This window comes from Dama dama, chromosome 1 (assembly GCF_033118175.1).
Source record: "Dama dama isolate Ldn47 chromosome 1, ASM3311817v1, whole genome shotgun sequence".
NCBI classification, from domain to species: domain Eukaryota; kingdom Metazoa; phylum Chordata; class Mammalia; order Artiodactyla; family Cervidae; genus Dama; species Dama dama.
In genome coordinates, this window is record NC_083681.1 from 41,028,538 (window position 1) to 41,049,655 (window position 21,118).

Below are 21,118 nucleotides of genomic sequence, written 5' to 3' on the forward strand. Positions count from 1 at the left end.
TGGGCTAACTGGGGAGAGACAAGTCTGATATCTTGGCCAGATCCTTAAAGTTCCTAAGGAGCAGAGCTGGGGTTGACACCACGGAGCCTGACTGCAGAGTCTGGTCTTAAACCACTCTGCCTCCCTCAACGCCCTCAGCAGAGCCTGCTGACGTTCTCAGGGCCTAGGACCTATTGCGGGAGCTACAGGTGGGTTTTCTTGGCTGGAGGAGGAGTCAACCATGGCAGAGAGACTATGACCAGTAGTTTGTGATGGGCCTTGAGTGCCAGCCTTCCAGGTACAGACTAGCCTGGAAAAGGAAAGGTGACGAGGGTTGGACACAGAAAGAACACCTCATGGAAAGTGTGGCAAGAATCTGGGCCAGAGATGACAATGCCGCCTTGGGATGCCGGGCGGCAGCGGGATGCAGAGAAGGGGTCAGCTTCCCGCAGGGCCAGGGGCGGTGGCAGAGGAGGCCGGCCTGGGGTGGGAGGTTACCGGCGCCCGGGCCGGCCAATGGCGGCGGGCTGGGCCGCAGCCCCTCCCTAGGGGCGGGGCGGGGCGGGCGGGGCGAGCGCTGCGGGCTCGCCGGGGTACCAGCGCTGCCGCATCCCTGCCGAGCTCCTAAGCGCCGGCGGTCCGCCCACCAAGCAGCTCTCGCTCCGCAGCCTCCAGGCAGACCCCGGCGAGGCCTGGCAGGTCCAAACCGGAGCGCAGCTCGGTCCAGCTGGGGTGCGTGAAGGGCGAGGAAGGGGGTGGCTCAGCTCGGTCCCTCCGGGGTGGGTGGAGGAGGACGGGGGCGTCGGATTTGGTTCCAGCCCCGGGGGTGGGGGTGTTGACCAGTTCTCTGACCACTCAAGATGGGGGATCGAATAGGGGTGGGAGTAGGGTCGCGGCAGCAGGACGGCGCTCTGATCTGGTGGAGAACGGAACGGGGCTCAAACCCGGGACCCAGGCGGGGTAAGGGAGCGTGCAGGGCGGGGCAGGGCCCTGGGGGGAGATAGGTGTAAGCGTAGGGGCGCCTGGGTTCTGTTGCTCGCAGGAGGGAGCTATCCCGGGGGGCCGTAGCAGAGCGCGGCTTGTGCTCCAGTATGGGGGGGGGCGGGTACGGAGAGGATCCGGGCGCGGGGCTGGGGTGGGGGTGGGGGAGGGCTTCCCGGTCTGGGGATGCTGCGTCCTCCGGAGACTCGGTTTCCTCCTTTCTGGGGGTGGGTGCGGGGAAGCGGGGCCCCGGGGGCGGGCCAGGCTGTGAGAGCCGGAGGCGGCGGGGCGGGGCGGCGGCGCGGGCGAGCGGGTGGTCGGCGCGCCTCTGACCGCATTCTGGGACGCGCAGGCGGCGGCGGCGGAGATGCGGCGGCTCGGGGGCACCCTGCTCTGCCTGCTGCTGGCGGCGGCGGTCCCCACGGCCCCCGCGCCGGCTCCGACGGTGACCTCGGCCCCGATCGAGCCCGGCCCGGCTCTCAACTACCCGCAGGAGGAGGCCACTCTCAACGAGATGTTCCGCGAGGTTGAGGAACTGATGGAGGACACGCAGTACAAACTGCGCAGCGCGGTGGAGGAGGTGGGTGCGCCCGAGGGGCCTGCGCTCCGGGAAGCGCGAGGCGGGTGATAGCGGGGGCTGGCGAAGCAGTGCCCCAACGTCTGGCCAGGGTCCTCGGGTCCGCTAAGGGGCTGGGCACAGCCGGCAGCAGATTTCGAGTTATCTGGAGGCAGTGCGGGAGTGATCCCAGATCCCACCTGGTTCCTGCCAAATGCTCTGGATCTGAGGCTGTCCGCCCAGAGACACCGGCTGGATCCACCCATGGACAACTGGGGCCACCACCTGCCTGCAGGCTGCATCACCTTACAATTAATTTCAGGTGTGCGGTTGGCCTCATCCTGTTTTAAGCGGATGCTTGCAAGGCCCCTGATATTCCAGCACTGTGATTTTGCAGAGGAGGCTCCAGGTATCTCAAGTCCTAGCTTGTCTGTTGGGCTTTGAGCTTGTGCCATCTTCCCAAGAGACAATTAGGGTGCCATTCAGTTCAGTCGTTCAGTCATGTCCGACTCTTTGTGACCCCATAGACTGCAGCACGCCAGGCTCCCCTGCCGGTCATCAACTCCTGGAGCTTGCTCAAACTCATGTCCATCGAGTGGGTGATGCTATCCAACCATCTCATCCTCTGTCGTCCCCTTCTCCATATGGGGACAGAAAGCCTTGAGCTGTGCTGGTAATCTGTCTGGGCTTCCCCAAATGCCATGTGGGGCAAAGAAGGAACCTGGGAGTCTCCATCAGTGTCAGTGAGTGGTGGGTGAGTGGAGCAGGGGCAAAGTGAAAGGCCACCACCCACTGTGATTCCAAGGGTGCTTTGGAGTCAATCCTGGGCTCAGGGCCCTCCTGTGCCATTCACGTTAGGGTGGCATTGGCCAAATCCCTTAACATCCTTTACCTCAGTTTTCCATGAGAATTAAATCTGTGATATGTGTGGCACCTGGAGTGCAACAGATGTGCATATATAGCAGCTGTTAGTTATCAGATACCAGACATCTTGGGAAAACTTTGCCTGTTTCTTGCTTCCATTGCCTCCCAGATCCAAACACTGTGGATGGCATCCGCTGTGGTCAGCACGCAAGCATTGCCAGGGTTGCCTGGAGAGAAGGTGCAAGTGGTCCAGCTCTCCCAGCGGGGTGGCCCTGCTGCCTGGGGTGGGTGGGCATGGCCCCTTTGGGCCTGACTCTGGCTGCAGCCTGCCTTTGGAGAGAAGCCAGCCATCCCAGGGAAGGAGTCAGTGAGAAATCAGATGTCTAGGCTGGTAGGTTAGGTGCCTCCATGTTCCTGCTTCTCCACACTGCATTTGGGCAAAGCCTCCAAAGCTGGCTCTGATCTACTAGGTGAGATGGCTTTCTCCTCCCACACCTGCTTAGTCTGGGGATCATTCCCCTTCCTTCCCACAACAGTCGACCTGGTGGACCCTGGATCCTGGTGAAGGAGATGCTGGGTTGGAAGGTGGTTGCTTGGGTAGCTGTACCTGAACATCCACTGGACAGGCCAGATTCCAAATGTGGACTTTGTTTCCTGTGAAAGCAAGAGAATCCTGACACGGAACAATGAAAGGGGCAGGGATGTCAGACAGGCCCCAGTGAATTTTAACTCTGCACCTTCACTGATTAAATCGAACACATCATCCTTGGTTCCAGAGCAGGTCATCCGCTTCCCTTCGCTGGGTTCTAGGACTTTCCCTCCTGCCCACGGCTTCCCATTGAGACTCATGAGGTCACCTCCCCATTTTTATTCAAGTGTGAACTTGGCCACACAGCATGGTCCTCTGCTGGTAGCTCCTGGTGAGGGGGCCGAGGGAGCAGCAGGGCCCATTCAGTCTCTTTATTGATCAGAGCAGTTTGGGGTCCAGCAGTCCAGGGTACTGGTGCTCACTCCATGGGAGTTGGCCACGTTGCCTTTGCTTGGGCCCCAGCCTTCCTGCTCCAGATGTGGCTCTGCCTGAGTTCTGCAGTCTGCTACCCAGGGAGACATTGGCTGCCACGCCCCCCCGACTCAGTGGGAGTCAACCTTTCTTATCTCATCCCAGCTCTGCCACATATGAGTGATGGGATCCAGGCTCCAAAGTGGAGGAATTGTCCACCTCTGGGGTAAAGGGGAAAGTTAAATGAAAGGATGTAAGTAAAGCATGCGATCTGGTTGTCAAAAATGGGGTTAAGTAGGGACTTCTCTGGTGGTCTAGTGGTTAGGACTCAGCACTTTCACTGCTGTGACCCTGGGTTCAATCCCTGATTGGGGAACTAAGATCCCACAAGGCACGCAGTGGCCAAAAAATAAAATGGGCTTGAGTAAAATTGGTGCAATATAAGTTGCCCCCTCTTGTCGCTGTTGTAAGGACTATGAGAAATTGTTGATTCTCAATAAATAATGGCTCTCACTGGCACTAATGGAAAAAAACCTGCTTGCCAGTGGAGGAGACATGAGACCCATGCTCGATCCCTAGGTCAGGAAGATCCTCTGGAGAAGGGTATGGCAACCCACTCTGGTATTCTTGCCTGGAGTATCCCATGGACAGAGGAGCCTGGTGTGGGCTACAGCACATAGGGTGGCAGAGTTGGACACGACTGAAGTGACTTAACACACAGACAAACATACTCATTATCATCATATTAATAATAACAAAGGAACCACCAGGGTCTGATATATAATAGAATCACAATGCATTATGGCTGTTAGTATTAATTTTTTAAAAGAGATTGCCAGAAAGCCCCTTAAATCTCATAAACACAAGATAATTGCTATTTACTTACTGTCCCAGTGAAGAACAGAAAAGGACCTGCAGCCAGACCCATTAATTGTTTACATAGTTGCATCATGAATCTGCTTTCAAGTAACTTCCTGACATTTAAAATATTCCAGCTGACTCAAGCTGCTGATTTCTCTTAAGGGAAAAAAGTTAACTCTGGTTATAGGGTCATTATTGAGAGGAAGCAAATCTTCAAATGGTTCAGTCTGGGCTGTTTGTTACTGATAAACATATTTTGAAGATAAAGCCACTCCCCACCCCTCCATTACCACATCTATAATTGGCATATTTTACAATAGATTGTTCTTATCAACTCATTATTCCTAGGAAGAATGCCAACACCAAGCCTGAATTTCTCTCTCCAGTTTTTCTTACTCTGTTCCTTTAACAAACACAGAGTTAACGAATTGTGAGTGCCATGTTAAATAATATTCACATTCCTCCTCTATGAAACAAGTCCTGTTGCTTCAGGCTTAAGTTTCTCTTGCTAGCGGCAGTAATAGTTGTGGTTGAAATTTCCATTGTAAGCTGTACTTTTAGTTTGTGGTGCCATGAAAGAGCTTTAGCTCATTCTGTTGGAATAACCACTGGTTGAGGGGGAAATGGCTTTATATAAAGACTATCTGCTCAGCCCAGAGCAAATTCTAAATTTGGTACCTTGTCAATTATATGTAAGCCAGACTGAAGGAGTCTGATTCCTATAGGAATTGTAAAAGCACCAATGTTCTGTTCTCCTTCTGGATTTAGTCCCTCTAGCGTCCCCAGACTCCTATTCTTTCCCAGCTGTTCCTTTTCTATCACTAAACAGCCCAGGATCTCTCCCTTAAAACAAATTTAAAAAGGCTTTTTCTTTGTCTTAAGTCTCCTCTCTTAACATCATCCGTTTCTCCTCTATTTTATTAGCAAACCCTTCCAACATATGTTATCTACTTCTGCCTTTTCCACCCCTACCCAGACATCCCCTGGCAAACTAGCTTCTTCTAAAACTGCTTTATTATACCTTTGCAGAATGGCAGATACTGAACCAAGTTCTCAGATTTCATGAGCTTTAATTCTTACATCTGTCCGATAAAGTAGAATCATCACCATTTTACAAACAGGAAAGCTGAGGTTTAGAGATACTGGGTTGACCAAAAAGATCATTTGGGTCTTTCTGTAAGGTGTTACATATTAGCCACCCCAGCATTTGTTATCTTGCCGAAGATCACGTGGCTGCTTTGTGGCCGAGCTGGAACTTAACCCCATGTTCCCTGACTCCAGAACCTGGGTACTTTCTAGTTTGCTGCCTTCGGATGCTGCTGGGGGCAACTTCTTGCCAAGTCTAGTGGCGAGCTCTCAGAAAGGCTTCTGAGTTCTTCTAGATTTATTTGGATAGAAGGCCCCTCCGCAGATATAACTTCTGACTCTCAGCCTACTTCTAGCTAGTTCTCTGACTCCATTCTTTTCCTTCTCTCGATTCTGTATTATGTCCCAGTTAGTCTTCAGAGCTTGCTGCAGCTCCCCATTGCTTGGTGCAGAGGTTCTTACCTGGGGGTAAATACAGGGGAGGGAATATCTCAGAATCATCTGGAAAACTCATTGTTTTGTGGGGTGCCCACTCCAGAAATTTTAATTTGGCAGCTCCAGATATGTAGATATTTTTTAAAGCATTGAGCATGACTCTGAGGTACCCTTCTGGTTGAGAACTAGGCTAACACCATCTGCTTTAGAACTATACCCGGGATCCATCTGTCAATCTGTCCTACTTCGTCATCATTTTATCCATTTGGGGTCCAGCATGGACCCCTTGCCCTCGCCCATGACACTCCTTTCTCATCCAGGCTGCCACCATTTTGCCTCCTCTATGCTCTTCTCAATCCAGCTCATATCTGTCCTTTGAGACCAGCCTAATCATGGCTCCCCTCCCCCTAGAAGCCTTTATCCTCTCTTCTTTGAACCTGACTGACTTCTAGAGACTTTCGTAATCATCCTCAAACTAGCTTGTGTGAAGATGCCCTATGTCCCCAGTAAAAGCACAAGCAGAATCTTATACTGGGAAAAACACATAATTTGGGGTCAGACTGACCTGAGTTCTAATCTAAGTTTTGCCACTTACTAAGAATGTGATGACCTTAGACATTCCTCCACTTTTGTCAACCTCATTTTCTTCATCTGCAAGTTGCTGTGAATACACGAGGAGATATGGAAGGGACTGGTGCAATGGCTCAGACATAGCTGTTGCACAGGCATGGAGGCAGTGATCAGGTTTCAGACATGTTAGGAGTTGTCTCAGGGTCTAGCACAGTGCACAGTGGCTGCTGACCAAGTCCTTGTTTGGTTTTCTGGGCCTTTATGCTGACTAGATGTTCTTCACGCTTCTAGTTCTAGTGCAGTGTCTCTCTGTTCCATTGAGACATGGGAATTCTTTCCCCATGTATACCCAGCTCAGCAAACCTGGTTGGGAAAGATTGGAAAAGATGGACCTCTTATAGTATATAAGGGAATAGAGAACAGTGATTTCTTTTTTTTAAATAGTAAAATCTTTTTTGAGGATTCATTTAAAGGAATAAAAATAGCCGAGAGTCAAGACTGCACTGTTGGAAAATTTCCAACCACCAGTTACAGCTTCTCTTTGTGTCTCTCATTTTAGATTCCTAGAGAGAGTGTCTGGTTGGCTCAGCTAGTCCATGATGTGGCTTCTGTTTGAGTCCAATCAGCTGTGACCAGTCCAGTTGTCACCAGCCCACTCATCAAGTCTGGGTCTGGAAGTGGGTCCAGATTCAATCTGGCTGATGTGTCTGGCAGAGATGCCATGGAGGCTCATGATTGGAGGACAGTGGCTTCAGAAACCTGACATTAGCAAAGAACACTTGTGTAAGAAGGGCCAGAAGAAGGGTGTACCACGGAATGAGTCATCTGAACCTCTTCAGGGGTCTCTCTCATACTCAGAAGGTGGATGGGGAAGGACTCTTAACTGTGACCCTACCAGTCATGGGGAAGGGGCTGTCCTAGGTTGGTCTCCACCCCCACTCAGTCCTGCAACAGGGATTTGGGAGCAAATGGTTTATTTGCGGGGCTTCCCCAGTGGCTCAGCAGTAAAGAATCCGCCTGCAGTACCGGAGCCACAGGAGACACGGGTTTGATCCCTGGGTCAGGAAGATCCTCTGAAGGCGGGCATGGCAACCCACTCCAGTATTCTTGCTTGGAGACTCCCCATGAACAGAAGAGCCTGACGGACTACAGTTTGTAGGGTTGCAAAGAGTCGCACACAACTGAAGCGAATTAGCATGCATGTAATTTATTTGTGATGTGATCCCAGAAACACTAGGAGGAAGTAGGGGAATGAGATGGAAAAGGAAGAAGGCAGTAAAGGCTGTGCTGATGAGCAGGTGACTTCTAGGGACAACTAGGGTTCCATCTCTCTGAGGTCCTTGGAGAGAGAAACTGTCCCTCTGGGCAGAGAGGGCACTGGGGAACTCACCCTCACAGGCTGTTCTTCCTGGGTTGAGAGTTGTCCCTGGGGTGTTCACTACCTAACACTTGGCCCTGTGCAGACTGAACACGCTTCTGTAGTCAGAGAATGCTCTCAGAGAAACAGAGTTGGTTGCTGGCATGTAAGGGAATTGAATGTGAGTGACCTCCTGATTAGGACATGGGGAGATGGGAGCGGTGCCAAGAGCATCTCTCAGGGGTCAAGATTGCTCAATGGGGGCATTCTCAAATCCCTTGAGAACGCTGCCCTTCCTTGGGAATCTTGGGAAGTTACCTAGTCTTCCTGAGCCTCAGTTGCCCCACTTGTGAAACGGGGACATTAACACCCACCCCGTAGGGAGACTGTGAGATGTAAGACGATAATATATGAAAACATTTAGAACAATGTCTTGTTCTACTCAGTTCTCAGTGGTCCTTATCAGCAGCACCATTGTTACTGCAGAAGAGGAAAAGAGAAGTAGTTCTTTTTTCTAATGGACTCTGATATGTTTCAGGAGAAAACAATATTGCTCATTAAATTCATTGATTTAATTAGATGGAAGCCGAAGAGGCTGCTGCTAAAACATCATCAGAAGTGAACCTAGCACACTTACCTCCCAGCTACCACAACGAGACCAACACAGAAACCAAGGTGGGAAATAATACCATCCACGTCCACCGAGAAATTCACAAGGTAAGTTGTGGCCAGCACTTCCTCCTTTTTTCAGTGCCCAGTCCCATCAGCGGATTAAGCTGTGACCTGTGTCCTCTTTCAGAGGGTCTGGTGTGCATACGTTTACATATCTGATACACATAAAGATGGTAAAATACAGGTTAAAAGCCAGAGGGAGTGAGGGAGATTATTTAAAGGGGAAAGATATGTATCAAAAACATAAATTGCTTTTGCATTGGAGCAACAAATTTAACTCTAGTCTTCCTACCAGTCCAATTGCAAAGGAATGTTCAGGGATTTTTATTACTTGAAAGAAGGAAGCAAATAAGTGTTTAGAGAAAGACTTTCCCAGTATTGAATTTGAGGAATTTATCTCACAGGTTTTTATCTGTGATTCAGTAGGGAGTTGAAATAGAGTTCATGTTGCGCTGAATAGATCTTCACCATCTCCTTAGGAGGAGCTCAGATGTGATATACTCAAGTCTTCAGAATGGAAAACCTCTATTGCCACAAGATGAAACATTCATCTGTTTGCTGGCTATCCATTCAAAATTTTACAGTGGCCTGTTTTCCAACCTACCATACGTCTAAGTGTCTCTTGGTCCAAAATCTTGCATGAGGAGTGAGCAGGTTTGTTCTCAATCTGACCTGAGGAAGAAAACATTGCAAAGGAAGGTGGCCTTCGCTTGCCCCCAGCATGAGATGTCTCCAGGGTGACTTTGGTAGGGCTTTGAGATCAAATCATGTGGCCTGTTTCCTCTTAAAGAGAGTCTGGTGTGCAGATGTTGGGTCATTGTTAGAGGCTGTAAAGTTGACCTCTGATCTCATCTCAAGGCCTATGCACAAGGCCATGAAGATTCTCACAAAAGAGCCTTGCTTTTGTTCAGAGTGTCCAGGTAATGACTGAGCTGACACAATAGCATTTCTGTGCCAGAGCGGATTAAAGGGTCAATTCTCATGGGCCATTGCCTTGACTATAAAGTAGCCTTTGTGTGGCTCTAGTCCCACTGCATACTCACAGCCCTAGCTTCAGAGCACACCCCCCACAGAAATGAATGAGCCACCTGCCAAACAGAATCCTTTAGCATTGCTCATCTGAAGACTGGAGAATTCCAGTCTTTGTCTCCAAAAGTGATTATTTTATTCCTGTCAAAACCAATATTCAGTCATCCTCTCTGACAATAATTAGCCAGTAGGTTTGGCTGCTTCTTAAATTTGCTCCTTGTGAATGTCAGAATACCCAAGTATGTGTCCTGCCAGTAACAAGTATGATTTTCAACTTTGTGACCCTCACTAACCATGTTTAGGAAATAGGAAAATCAGCATCTGTAATACCTTATGGTGTCGTGGGGGCCAAAAGAGTTAAAGTGTGTGAGAGATGTTGTAAACTGTAAAGCATTATGCAGCAGCAAATTGTTCTTACTGTTAATATTGCCGTTGTTCTTATGATGATGTTATGGCATCCGCATGGTATAGTAGTACCTTGAGTGGGTTCCATGGAGCTCCTGTCCTGCATGATGCTTTATAAAAGAAGAGCTCAGTGGTGAAACATGTTTGGAAAACATTGTACATATTCCTCTTCCTAGGGATACAAAAATGCACCTTAGTGTAATCAAACCTCAGAGAAGTCCCTGGATCTTTACATACAGGACTGTATAATTTTAAAAATATATAGCATTGGTTAATCTTGTGAAAATCTGGTATAAAAGGAAGAAGACATCATTTCTTTGCTGGAGAGAGGAATTATTTACATAAAAAATTTTAAAGTATGTTGGTGAAGACATGATCCTTATGCCCCAGAACTGGAATTAGAACTGGAATTTGATCCACTGTTGCACACTAGGCTAAGAGTTTCCACTTTGTTTTGGCTGCAGACGCCTGTGATATTAGAGCTGGCAGGAACTTTAAAGATGACCTAGAAATGAGAAAACTGTGAATCAGAGAACAGAAACGATTTGTTCCAGGTTGCATACTAGACGGTTGTTGGTGTCTGAGCCAGGGATCAAAGAACACCGATCCCCTAGATCCTGAGGTTCTCTCTGTCCTTTTATCACCAACATGAGGCTTAGACCTGGCCTTGGATGGGGCAAGTGGCCTGAGTTTCAATCAGGCTTCCAATCAGGCTTCTAAGGCTCAGCTTTGAGGTGCCCACTCCTGGTTACAGAAGCCAGGCAGACAATAGCGAAGGGAATAGGGGGCCAGGCCTCCTCTCAGCATACTTAAGCACTTCTTTTTTTTTTTTTTTTTAAACTTGTTATTTGTCCTGGAGTATAGCCAGTTAACAATGTTGTGATAGATTCAGGTGGACAGCAGAGGGACTCAGCAATACATGCACCTGTATCCATTCTCCCCCAGCTTCCCCTCCCATCAAGGCTGCCACATAATCAAGCACTTTCTTGAGGAAACAAGACAGTTCCCCAGAATCAGGAAGGGGCTGCTCTAGCTAAAACCTGCTTCCTTCACTACCCAGGCCTGTAGTTGTTGAAAAGAAAGTTGACTTGGAGCTTGAATAAGCCCCAAGAATGATAAAAATAGCTAGTGTTAAATGTTTGCGTGCTTTACACAGACTTCCTCAGTCCTCCCCTTGGCAGCCCCATGCTGTAGACTCTGCTCTGTCTCTTAATCACTGTTCTGATGCTGCTGGTGGAGTTCAGAGACATAGGGTGGAGCGGGCATTCTGTCTACTTTGACAGATGCTGCTGCTTCAGAAAATAGGAAGCAGCAAAAAACCAACAACTTGTGGGATTTGTCCAGAATCCCTTCTGTTTCACATTCACTGTCCCTGTTCTCCTGTAGATCACAAACAACCGGACTGGACAGATGGTCTTTTCAGAGACAGTCATTACGTCGATGGGAGATGAAGAAGGCAAAAGGAGCCACGTGAGTTGTCGTCTTCCTTGCACTCACATCCCGATGCACACATTCCCTTGCTAAACCTGCCAAAAGTGACCCAGACTTCAGACCATGGGCAGAAAGGAGGGAGCTCCTGTGCGCCTCTCCTGCCTTGTATCTGCCTAGATTCCCCAATTCCTACATTTCTGGCCAGACAGATGCAGTCCAGTAACAGGCTCTGCTTCTATCACTTTGTCTCAGAAATGTCAGGACATGGCAAATTTGGTTTTCATTTGCACGGCTGCTCTCAACCTTGAAAGGGGAACACTGAAGTGTCGGGTGTATTGGTTGGGGGTTTCTGGTAACAAGACCTGGTGCCTCTAACCTGAAAATCCCTTAAAGCCGCTGGCCAGACCCACACCCTTTCTGATCCCAGGCCTGGCTTGGCAGTTTGAGAGCAAGAAAACTTCCAGTGAAACCCAGTGGCCCAAGAGAAAGGCATCCTCTGCTCCAGGCTTCACACTTGGGCCCCTTATGCTTGCACTTGCTACTCAGTAGCCTGTTGCTTAGTCCGGAGGTGGGGTGCTTTTTTAGAGAATTATAGATTCTGAATGACGAGAGGGGCATCATTTCACAGAAGGAAGGCCTGGCGCAGGTTGGAGAGTGACCCAGGATGTCACTGGTCTCCAGACTTCCAGACCAGAGGTGACTCCGCTGCACCTTATCTTCACAAAGAGGTGGCTGGTTTCAGATGCAGAGGCCTGGTGAGGAGCAGACGGAGTGGCTGCCGTGTGATTCAAGTCCATTGTATGAAGTGCCTCCTCTATGGGGCTGGAGATGGCCAGCCTCTCTGTGCCCAGGAGCCTTATGCAAACTTCCCACCACACGTTTCTCCCTCTGCGGTGCCTAATGCATCCCCAGCCTTCCGAGGGGATCAGGGATATAACCTGACCCTTTGTGACCTTATCATAAGAAGAGAAGCAGTGTACCCATAACCACTAGGGAGGTGGTGTTACTGTGGTTGGTAGTCAATGGGTTCTTTTTTTAAAAAAAAATTTTATTTACTTATTTTTATTGAAGTATAGTTGATTTTCAATATTGTGTTCGTTTCTGGTATATAACTAAGTGATTCAGTTATACGCACATATATAGGTATTCTTTTTCATATTATTTTCCATTAAGGTATATTACAGGATATTGAATATAGTTCCTTGTATTATACAGTAGGACTTTGTTGTTTGTCTTTTTGTATAATAGTTTGTATCTGCTGATCCCAGACTCCTAATTTATCCCTCCCCACCCCCTTTCTCCTTTCTATGACTGTGAATCTGTTTCTGTTTTATAAATAAGTTCATTTGTATCATATTTTAGATTCCACATATAAGTGATATCATATGGTATTTGTCTTTCTCTTTCTGACTCCCCTTAGTATGATAATCTCTAGTTGCCTCCATGTTACTGCAAATGGCATTATTTTATTCTTTTTTTGGCTGAGGGTGGTATCTTGTAACTTTGATTTGCATTTCTCTAAGAATTAGTGATGTTGAACATGTGCCTCTTGGCCATCTGTTTATCTTCTTCGGAGAAATGTCTAGTTAAGTCTTCTGCCGTTTTTTGATTGAGTTATTTGTTATTATTAAATTATATGAACTTTTTGTAAATTTTAAAAAGTAAGCCTTTGTTGATCACATCATTGGCAAATATTTTCTCCTAGTCCATAGGTTGTCTTTTCATTTTGTTTATGGTTTCCTTTGCTGTGCAAAAGCTTGCAAGTTTAAATCCCACTTATTTATTTTTGCTTTTATTTCTATTGCCCTGGGAGACTGAGCTAAGAAAACATTGGTACAGTTTATGTCAGAGAATGTTCTGCCTATATTCTCTGGCAGGAATTTTATGGTCGTGTCTTATGTCTAAGTCTTAAGCCATCTTGAGTTTATTTTTATGTATGGTGTGAGAGTATGCTCTTACTTTACTGATTTACATGCAGTTGTCCAGCTGCCCCAACACCACTTGCTGTCTTTCCCCCATTGTCCCCCATTGTATGTTCTTGTCTCCTTTGTTGAAGATTAATTTCAGTGGGTATGCTTTCATTATGTTGAGGTATGTTCCTTCTATACCCACTTTGGTAAGAGTTTTTTATTATGAATGGATGTTGAATTTTATCAAATACTTTTTTGCATCTGTTGAGATGATCATGAGGTTTTTGTCTTTTCTTTTGTTGATATGGTGTATCACATAGATTGATTTGTGATGCTGAGCCATCCTTATGACTCTAGGATGAATCCGACTTGATCATGATGTAAGATCTTTTTATGTGTTTTTGGATTTGGTCTGGTAATGTTTTGTTGAGAAGTTTTGCGTCTATATTCATCAAAGATGTCAGCCTGTAATTTTCTTTTTTGGTATTGTCTTTGACCGATTTTGATATCAGGGTGTTGGTAGCTTCATAAAATGACTTTAGGGCTGTTCTCTTCAGTCTTTTGAAAGAGTTTGAGAAGGATCAGTGTAAGTTCTGTGTATGCTTGATAGAATTCCCCAGTGAAGCCATCTGGTCCTGCACTTTTGTTTGCAGGAAGGTGGTTTTTGTTTTTTTTTTTAAATACAGATTCTATTTCACTTCTAGTGCTCAGTCTGTTCAAATTATCTGTTTCTTTTCAATTCAGTTCTGGTGGCTATATGTTTCTCAGAACTTATCTATTTCTTCTAAGTTGTCCAATTTGTTGGCATATAATTGTTCATAGTATTCTCTTTTTTTAATTTTTAATTTTTTTTATTTTTCCATTTATTTTTATTAGTTGGAGGCTAACTACTTTGCAGTATTGTAGTGGTTTTTGTCATACATTGACATGAATCAGCCATGGATTTACATGTGTTCCCCATCCCGATCCCCCCTCCCGCCTCCCTCTCCATCCCATCCTCTGGGTCTTCCCAGTGCACCAGCCCTGAGCACTTGTCTCATGCGTCCAACCTGGGCTGGTGATTCTGTTTCACCCTTGACAGTATACTTGTTTCAATGCTGTTCTCTCTGAACATCCCACCCTCGCCTTCTCCCACAGAGTCTAATGTTCATAGTATTCTCTTATGGTCTTTGTATTTCTATAACATCAATTGTGATTTCACATCTTTCACTTCTTATTTTGTTTATTTGGGTTCTTTCTCTTTTCATCTTGGCAGGTCTGGCCAGAGTTTTGTTGATTTTGTTTACCCTTTCAAAGAACTAGCTCTTGGTTTTATTGATTTTTTTCTATTTTTAAAAAATTTCTCTTTTATTTCCTCTCTAGTCTTTATTATTTTCTTCCTTCTGCTGACTTGATGGGTTGTTTTTGCTTGTTTTTGACACAGTACTCAGACATTTACTGCAGGCAGGGGGAGTCCAGTCAGCTTTGGATGATAGTATTGACCCCCCATTCAAGGGACCTAGGAGCTGATGGGGGGCAAGCCATGTGGTGAAATGGAAAGAGACCCAGTGTCACAGGCTGGAAGCATGAATTTGTCACTTACAAACTAGGTCACCTCATTTCCCCCCATCTTTTAATGAGGCAATGATTTTCACCATCTCTCCCAACTCTGAAAGTACAGAAGCCTGTGAAGCAAAGATAAGATTGACTAAGGTCAGGAGAGAGGAGAGGCCAGCTTTTGAAGGTGGGAGAAACGAGAGAAAGAAAGAGAATAGAAAAAAAAAAAAAAAAACAGACAAAGAGATGGTACCAAGAGGGAAAAGCTTTAGAGTATTCCAGATTTAAGTCTCTGTGAGAGAACAGGGGAAACAACTCTAGGGATGTGGATTACAAAAAAGCTTTTGTGTTCAAGAAAAAAAGGTGTGTGATTGTATGATTGCATAGTTTTATTCTGGGAAGCCTCCCAGAGCCCAGAGGGCAGCAGCACTGCTGTGAGCATCTTTGTAACTGCTGGAGGCCCTGATATACATCCCAAGCTCCCTGCTCTGCCCTCCAAGTAAGGCAGTTGTGTCAGGCTTGGAGCACTATGGCAGGGGCGACCAAGCTCTGAGAATGGCCGATCGGTGAGAGACAAGATCTCAAAGATGCCAAGAGTGGACGTGGGTCAGGGAGCAGTGACTGCACTTGTGTGCTGCAGCCCCCAAGTTTGTGCCAGTTTTCCGGGGTCTGCACAGCCTGTGTGTCCCTGCTCTGGGCTCAGCTGGGGGGCCCAGAATTCCCAGGGCTGCTTTTGCAAGTTCACATGTTGATTGTGAGATGGAGGACCTGCAGGTACACCCCTGTGCGGTGCATAACCTGAACCCCTGTGTATTATGGTCCTGAGAATTCAGGAGGGTGACAGGAGGAGACACATCCAAGAAACCCAGAAGGTGGAGAATCACTGAGTTTTTCCAGATTCCTGCACAGGCCCTTGGGTTCTTAACTCAGCAAGTTTTTCTATGAGAATAAACTCCAATTTGATTGACTAGGAGAGTGACCCAGGGCATCTGATGCTTGACTGGCCGGTGCCTGCTGAATTGCATGGGGTCTTGAGAGAACAGACTAGGGACTTTACAAGGCGCCTGTGAAAGGGAGGTCATGTGGCAAGAACAATGGTATGTTACTGCAGAGCCTCGCTTGTTGTCGAGTGTCTTGCCAAGAGTCAGAGAAACAAGGTCTGGTTTCAGATGCCCACAGAATTCTTGCATTTGAATTCTCTTTGTGTCTGAATGGGAAGCCGTAAAGACTAGATTGCCTTCAGAGGCATAAGAATGGCTGAACATCGTCACCATTGTCCCATTCCATAGTCTGGCAATTTAATGGTCTTTACCGTTGGCTCTGGAAAATGCGTTATGTGCCGATGAAGCATTCCCTGGGATGGAAAAGGGAGGCTTGCCTCTCAAAAGGACAAAAAATCATAAGCTGTTCAAACCTTAGACTACTATAAATAGGGGCTGAATTCTCAGGATTTAAAACTCCCAGATGAATTCAATTAAACATAACCACCAAACACCCCTTATTTTCCTTTCTTCAGATGCTGGGATGTGTATTCATACATATGGTAACCCGAGCAGGCCCATGGAAAGTCACAGACAGTAACACTATATGCCCGTCTAGAAAATCTAGCACAGTACGTGCAAGGCATTGGTCTGTTTTTGCTTTCACACCCGAAAGGGGAAAAGGACATGGCGGCTTGTTATTTCACCTGAGCGCACGGGCGACTGTGATGTGGTCTGACGTCTTTCTGTGAAGCTTTTGTGTGGAGCCTCCGCCTGTCTCCCTTGATGGGCCGCTGGGTGGGCTGACCACGGCTGTGCTGCTTTCATGCAGTGGGTTAGGAGGGAAGTGGCGTGTTGGAAGCCGGAGAGCAGATAAGCCATTATGCACACATACAAGGCTTTTGTTTATAACCGTGTCCCCAGATACGAAGCATCTGGCCCAATTACCCAAGGCACCGTTTTGAAGGGACATGTACTCATTAAAATATAACTCAGAACTACAGAGCTCAGCACATTGTGCATCTGTTGTCTTTTCTGTTTTCACATTAGAGTGTGATTTACAATATCATACATAATAAGGTATTTTCTCCAGCTGAACTTACCTTATTTGAATCCACTGTTTCAATCACAGACAACCAGCTCCAAGATATTTCTTGAAACTTCTGAGGGTCTAGGTAGACAAATTTCACCACCAGATTTGTCCAGAGAGTAATGATTTGAGTCATCCCATGATTTCCTTGTCCACAAGAACAATCAGGATAGACAGCAGACTGTGGAAAATGGCGATGGACTTCTCTACCAGTGTGAACTCAATGTCGTCTTCTCTGCTATGAAGATGCTTTGCTTGTTATTTGTCTTCAGGTCTGGGGGAAGACAGATGGTCAGTGTGGCTGGACTTCAAGATTTGTTTGTTTCCCATTGAACAGTAAACATCCTGTTACTTCAAAGCCCAGAGAGACTCAGCAGGAGTGTGGGCAGAGAAAGCGTGTTGAATGGCCCCTTTCCCCAGGAGACCTTGAGTTCTTCCTTGTCCCCAGCTCGTTCATTTATCACAGAGTAACTGCAGGTGAGGTGTTGGCTTTGTCTGGTCCCTCTGCCGTGATTTCTGAGGCTGAAGTTGCCTGTATAGATTTTATGGAATTACAGAGGGCACCATGCTGACCAGTCATTGCCGTTTATTTTAACAGAAATGCATTAGCAGAAGGCACAGGTTCCTTGCCGTAGTCCCCAAACTTTTTGGCACTAGGGACCTGTCTCATGGAAGACAATTTTTTCCATGGTCCAGGGTGGGGGAGATGGTTTTGGAATGATTAAATGCATTGCATTTATTGTGCACTTTATTTCTATTATTATGACATCAGTGTCACCTCAGGTCTTCAGGCATTAAATCCCAGAGGTTAGGGATCCCTGCCTTGGAGAACTTTGGTCACTACCCAAAAGTTCAGCCTCCTGGAGAGTTCTTTTTGGTGTATACTGGGGGGCTGAGTGCATTGCCAAGTCCCGGGAGATGTTGCCCTTCTCTGTCAGTCTGGGGGCAGAGTGAAGTCTGAACAAGGTGTAAGGCTCACCTAGGTTCAAACCTATCCTCACCCTCATACGCTCTGTCCTCTGTGGGTCTGTTTCTTTCTTTATCCAATGAAGCTAACCATCCTCGGTTCACAACACTGGGTGAGTCTTTAAGGAGAGGTTTATAAAGCTCTTTGTGTGAGGCTCATTATTACCAAAAAGTAATTAACACTGGGTTCTAACTGGCTTTTCCCCTGGGTCCCAGGAACCTACTGCAAAAGTGGAATTCCCCTGGAAGCTGAGGATGTGTTTCAGGACTCCATGGCCTTTTCCCACTGATGTTTGTGGCCTGGGGCTAAGTTCTCTAGAGCCCTGCCTCACCCTCTGAGTCATGCATTTTGCTAGAAGCTTGTGCTCCCTGCTTTGAGCCTGACTCACCCTGCACTTCTTGTTCTCATGAGTCATAAGTGACTGGTTTGGGTATTGGAGTTACAAACAGAAGGAAAGATGGACCTAATGAATGAGAAGAAGCATAAGTGATGTTCAGGTGCTAACAAGTTCCCAGATCGGGCCAGGTTGGCAGGATGCATCTTGGTTTCTATAGAAACAACACGCTTGTGGGTCTAAGAGTGATCCATAGTCTCTTGTGAATGTGCAGTTCTGCAGTCCTGTAACCAGACACTTGGGTCCTTTTCTGTGTTTAGGTTTCTATTTTGCATTGACTTAGTAATTTCTGGCCAAGCATAAGGCCCTTATACCTTCATCCAGTAGGAAAGAATTATAGGGAAAATTGAAGAGCTCTGAATCATTCTGAAAAGGGGATAAGCAGTCCCCAAATAAATAAAGTTGATCTAAGAGAGCATTGTTTAAGGAGTAGGCATTTCTTTTTGAGCTATAACCTGGCAATATTAAATTGTACTCTCCTCAACCTAAATATCGGAGAAGGCAATGGCACCCCACTCCAGTACTCTCGCATGGAGAATCTCAGGGATGGGGGAGCCTGGTGGGCTGCAGTCCATGGGGTCGCACAGAGTCAGACACGACTGAAGCGACTTAGCAGCAGCAGCAACCTAAATATCCTTCAAGAAGGAATTTGTGATTCCACATGCAAAATCAAAATACTGTGAAGTTGATGAACCAGTTTCACACAGGTTTCATATATGTTGATATAAAAGGATGTCTTCAATGAAACATTAAGTGAAGAAAAAGCAATTGTAAAGCAATATGTTGCTTTACATATATGACGGTATATTTAAGATATACTTGATATATGTGCATGCACTCTCAGTGGCCAAGTCATGTCTGACTCTTTGCAACCCCCTGGACTGTAGCCTGCAGGCTCCTCTGTCCATGGAAATGATTTCCTAGGCAGGAATACTGGAGGGGGTTGCCATTTCCCTTCTCCAGGGGATCTTCCTGTGCAGGGACTGAACCCACATCTCCTTCATTGGCAGTCGGGTTCTTTACCTCTGAGCCACCAGGGGAGCTCATATTTTATACATACAGTTTATCTCATTTTTTAGAAAAAAAAGTATACATTAAAACACTTGGCAAAATGTACACAAAATCATTACTAGTAGTTACCTCTGGGAGAAATTAACTTTGCAGAGATTTTGTCTCTATAGAATTCTATGTTTTGAATGTTTTAAAAAGAGTTTGTGAACTATTTACAATTTTGCCATAGACATCTATCTATATTTTTGAACAATATTGCAAGTTTTTCTTTGTGTAAATCCTAGAAATTAAATTGCTGCATCAAAGTGTGTACGATGTAAGATTTTGAGAGACGTTACCAGATTTTCCTCCAGTTGGTTGTACTGTTTTTGCTCTCAGCAGCGATTTCTGAAATAACTTCACCAGTTCTCCCTCGCCTGCAATGGGTGTTATAGTGGGTGACCACTTGTGTCTTCTCTTTGTTTCCATTTCTTTGATTATTAGTAAGGGCAAGGGGAATCGCTGTTTGAGAATTGTAAGTTGTAGGCAACATAGAGTTCTCTGCAGATTTATCTCATCCCTCCTCTTCCTCAGGAAGAAGGGTCAGTTTTGCATGCCAGTCTGTTCCCAAGACCAGATACCATCTGGCCCAGTGTGGGACAGATTAGGAAGGTGTGACATTCCAGCAGGGACTGTCTGTGTGTTCCGTGTCCCTGGCCACGGTTGCCGGGCTGTGAGTCACACCAGGGAGTAGGTGGTGATGATGTGCAGCCTACTGCCGCCACCCCTGTAAACACAAAAAGACAGGCACTCCCTCCTTTCTTCTCTGGCCCCTTCCACAAACACCCCAAACCAAAGCTTAGGTGCCCTCTGAGAGGAGGAGCACTTCAGGGGGTTGGGTAAGGCTTGGGCCCAGGAAGAGCCAGCGTAGAGTACAGCTCCACTGCTGTTAGCTGTGTGACTGGTGAGACCCCTTAACTGCTGCAGACCTTGGTTTCCCCATATGTAAAGCGAGTTCATCAAAGTACCTTGTGTATAGTGCTTCGTGAGGATAAAACAAAATAATCCAGATAACAAAACCATACAGCGCCTAGAATGTGCAAATAAGCAGTCAGTAAATGTCAGCTCTCTGTGTTTATCATTATTTGATTACCTCCAAACCATGGCTGTCAGAATTTCGAGTATTAGTTATTCAACTCACCCATTTATTTGCACGTTCACTGAGCACTTCATATGTGTCTGGCAAATAAATGTAAGAGATGGTCCCTGATAGCAGAGAGGACCCAGGATAGCAGTGAAACAAAAAAGTAAATGGGTCATTACAACATGGATTCATATGTATTTCCTGAGGCAGAGGTGGGAACGTCGTGTGTGTCAGATGAGGTAGATTTTGTTAGGAAACAATCCTTCCTGGTCTCTGGAGTTTCTGCAGGTTTTATGAGCAGACGTACTAGTTGCCTTTTGGTTTCAGACTATCTTTTCAAGGATATTTGTACAGCAAGTGGCTCTACTTCTTGGCAGAGGGCATATTTGCTTGCAGTCCATTACATAAGATTTGGTGCTCTAAGCTTGAGATTTCTCAGCTGTGATGCATACCTACTACACACGCTACATCCACCTGGGCCCTTCCACATTGCCTCCTGGGATTGGAGGGCAAGGAGAACTGTCCCAGACATGAAGGTCATGCTGCTTCTGGGCTGTCAGCAATAAAGTCCTGTGTCTCTGATCTGCTGGTAGCCATGAAACTGTGACCAGCTCACCTACCACCTTGTAAGTAAAGTCTCAGCCACTTTACACATCTTGGCAGGCTTCCTGAAAGAGGTGGCAGTTCAGCAGTATTTTGAATGGAGTCTAGGAGTTCTCAGTTGTGGGGAGGAAGGGCATTCCTTGCAGAAGCATTCTTTGTTCACGATCAGGGAGGCATGTGGAAATAGAACATGTGTCTGAGGCACACTGCATAGTTTAGAATGCCAGAACTGGAGGCGTACTTGCGGGAGCCACAGATGAGGCTGCGGGGAGGCAGGA

At 46.7% G+C, this 21,118-nt stretch overlaps 1 protein-coding gene across 1 annotated transcript in view; it reads left to right on the forward strand.

The window, feature by feature from the left end:
* The first annotated feature begins 571 nt into the window (after positions 1-571).
* DKK3 (dickkopf WNT signaling pathway inhibitor 3) overlaps positions 572-21,118 on the forward strand; it is a 50,699-nt gene continuing 30,152 nt past the window's right edge. The window contains exons 1-4 of the mRNA XM_061147714.1: positions 572-711; positions 1,313-1,540; positions 8,269-8,406; positions 11,182-11,265. Coding sequence (XP_061003697.1) covers positions 1,328-1,540; positions 8,269-8,406; positions 11,182-11,265 — 435 coding nt within the window. The 5' untranslated portion in view covers positions 572-711; positions 1,313-1,327. The remainder of the gene's footprint in view (positions 712-1,312; positions 1,541-8,268; positions 8,407-11,181; positions 11,266-21,118) is intronic.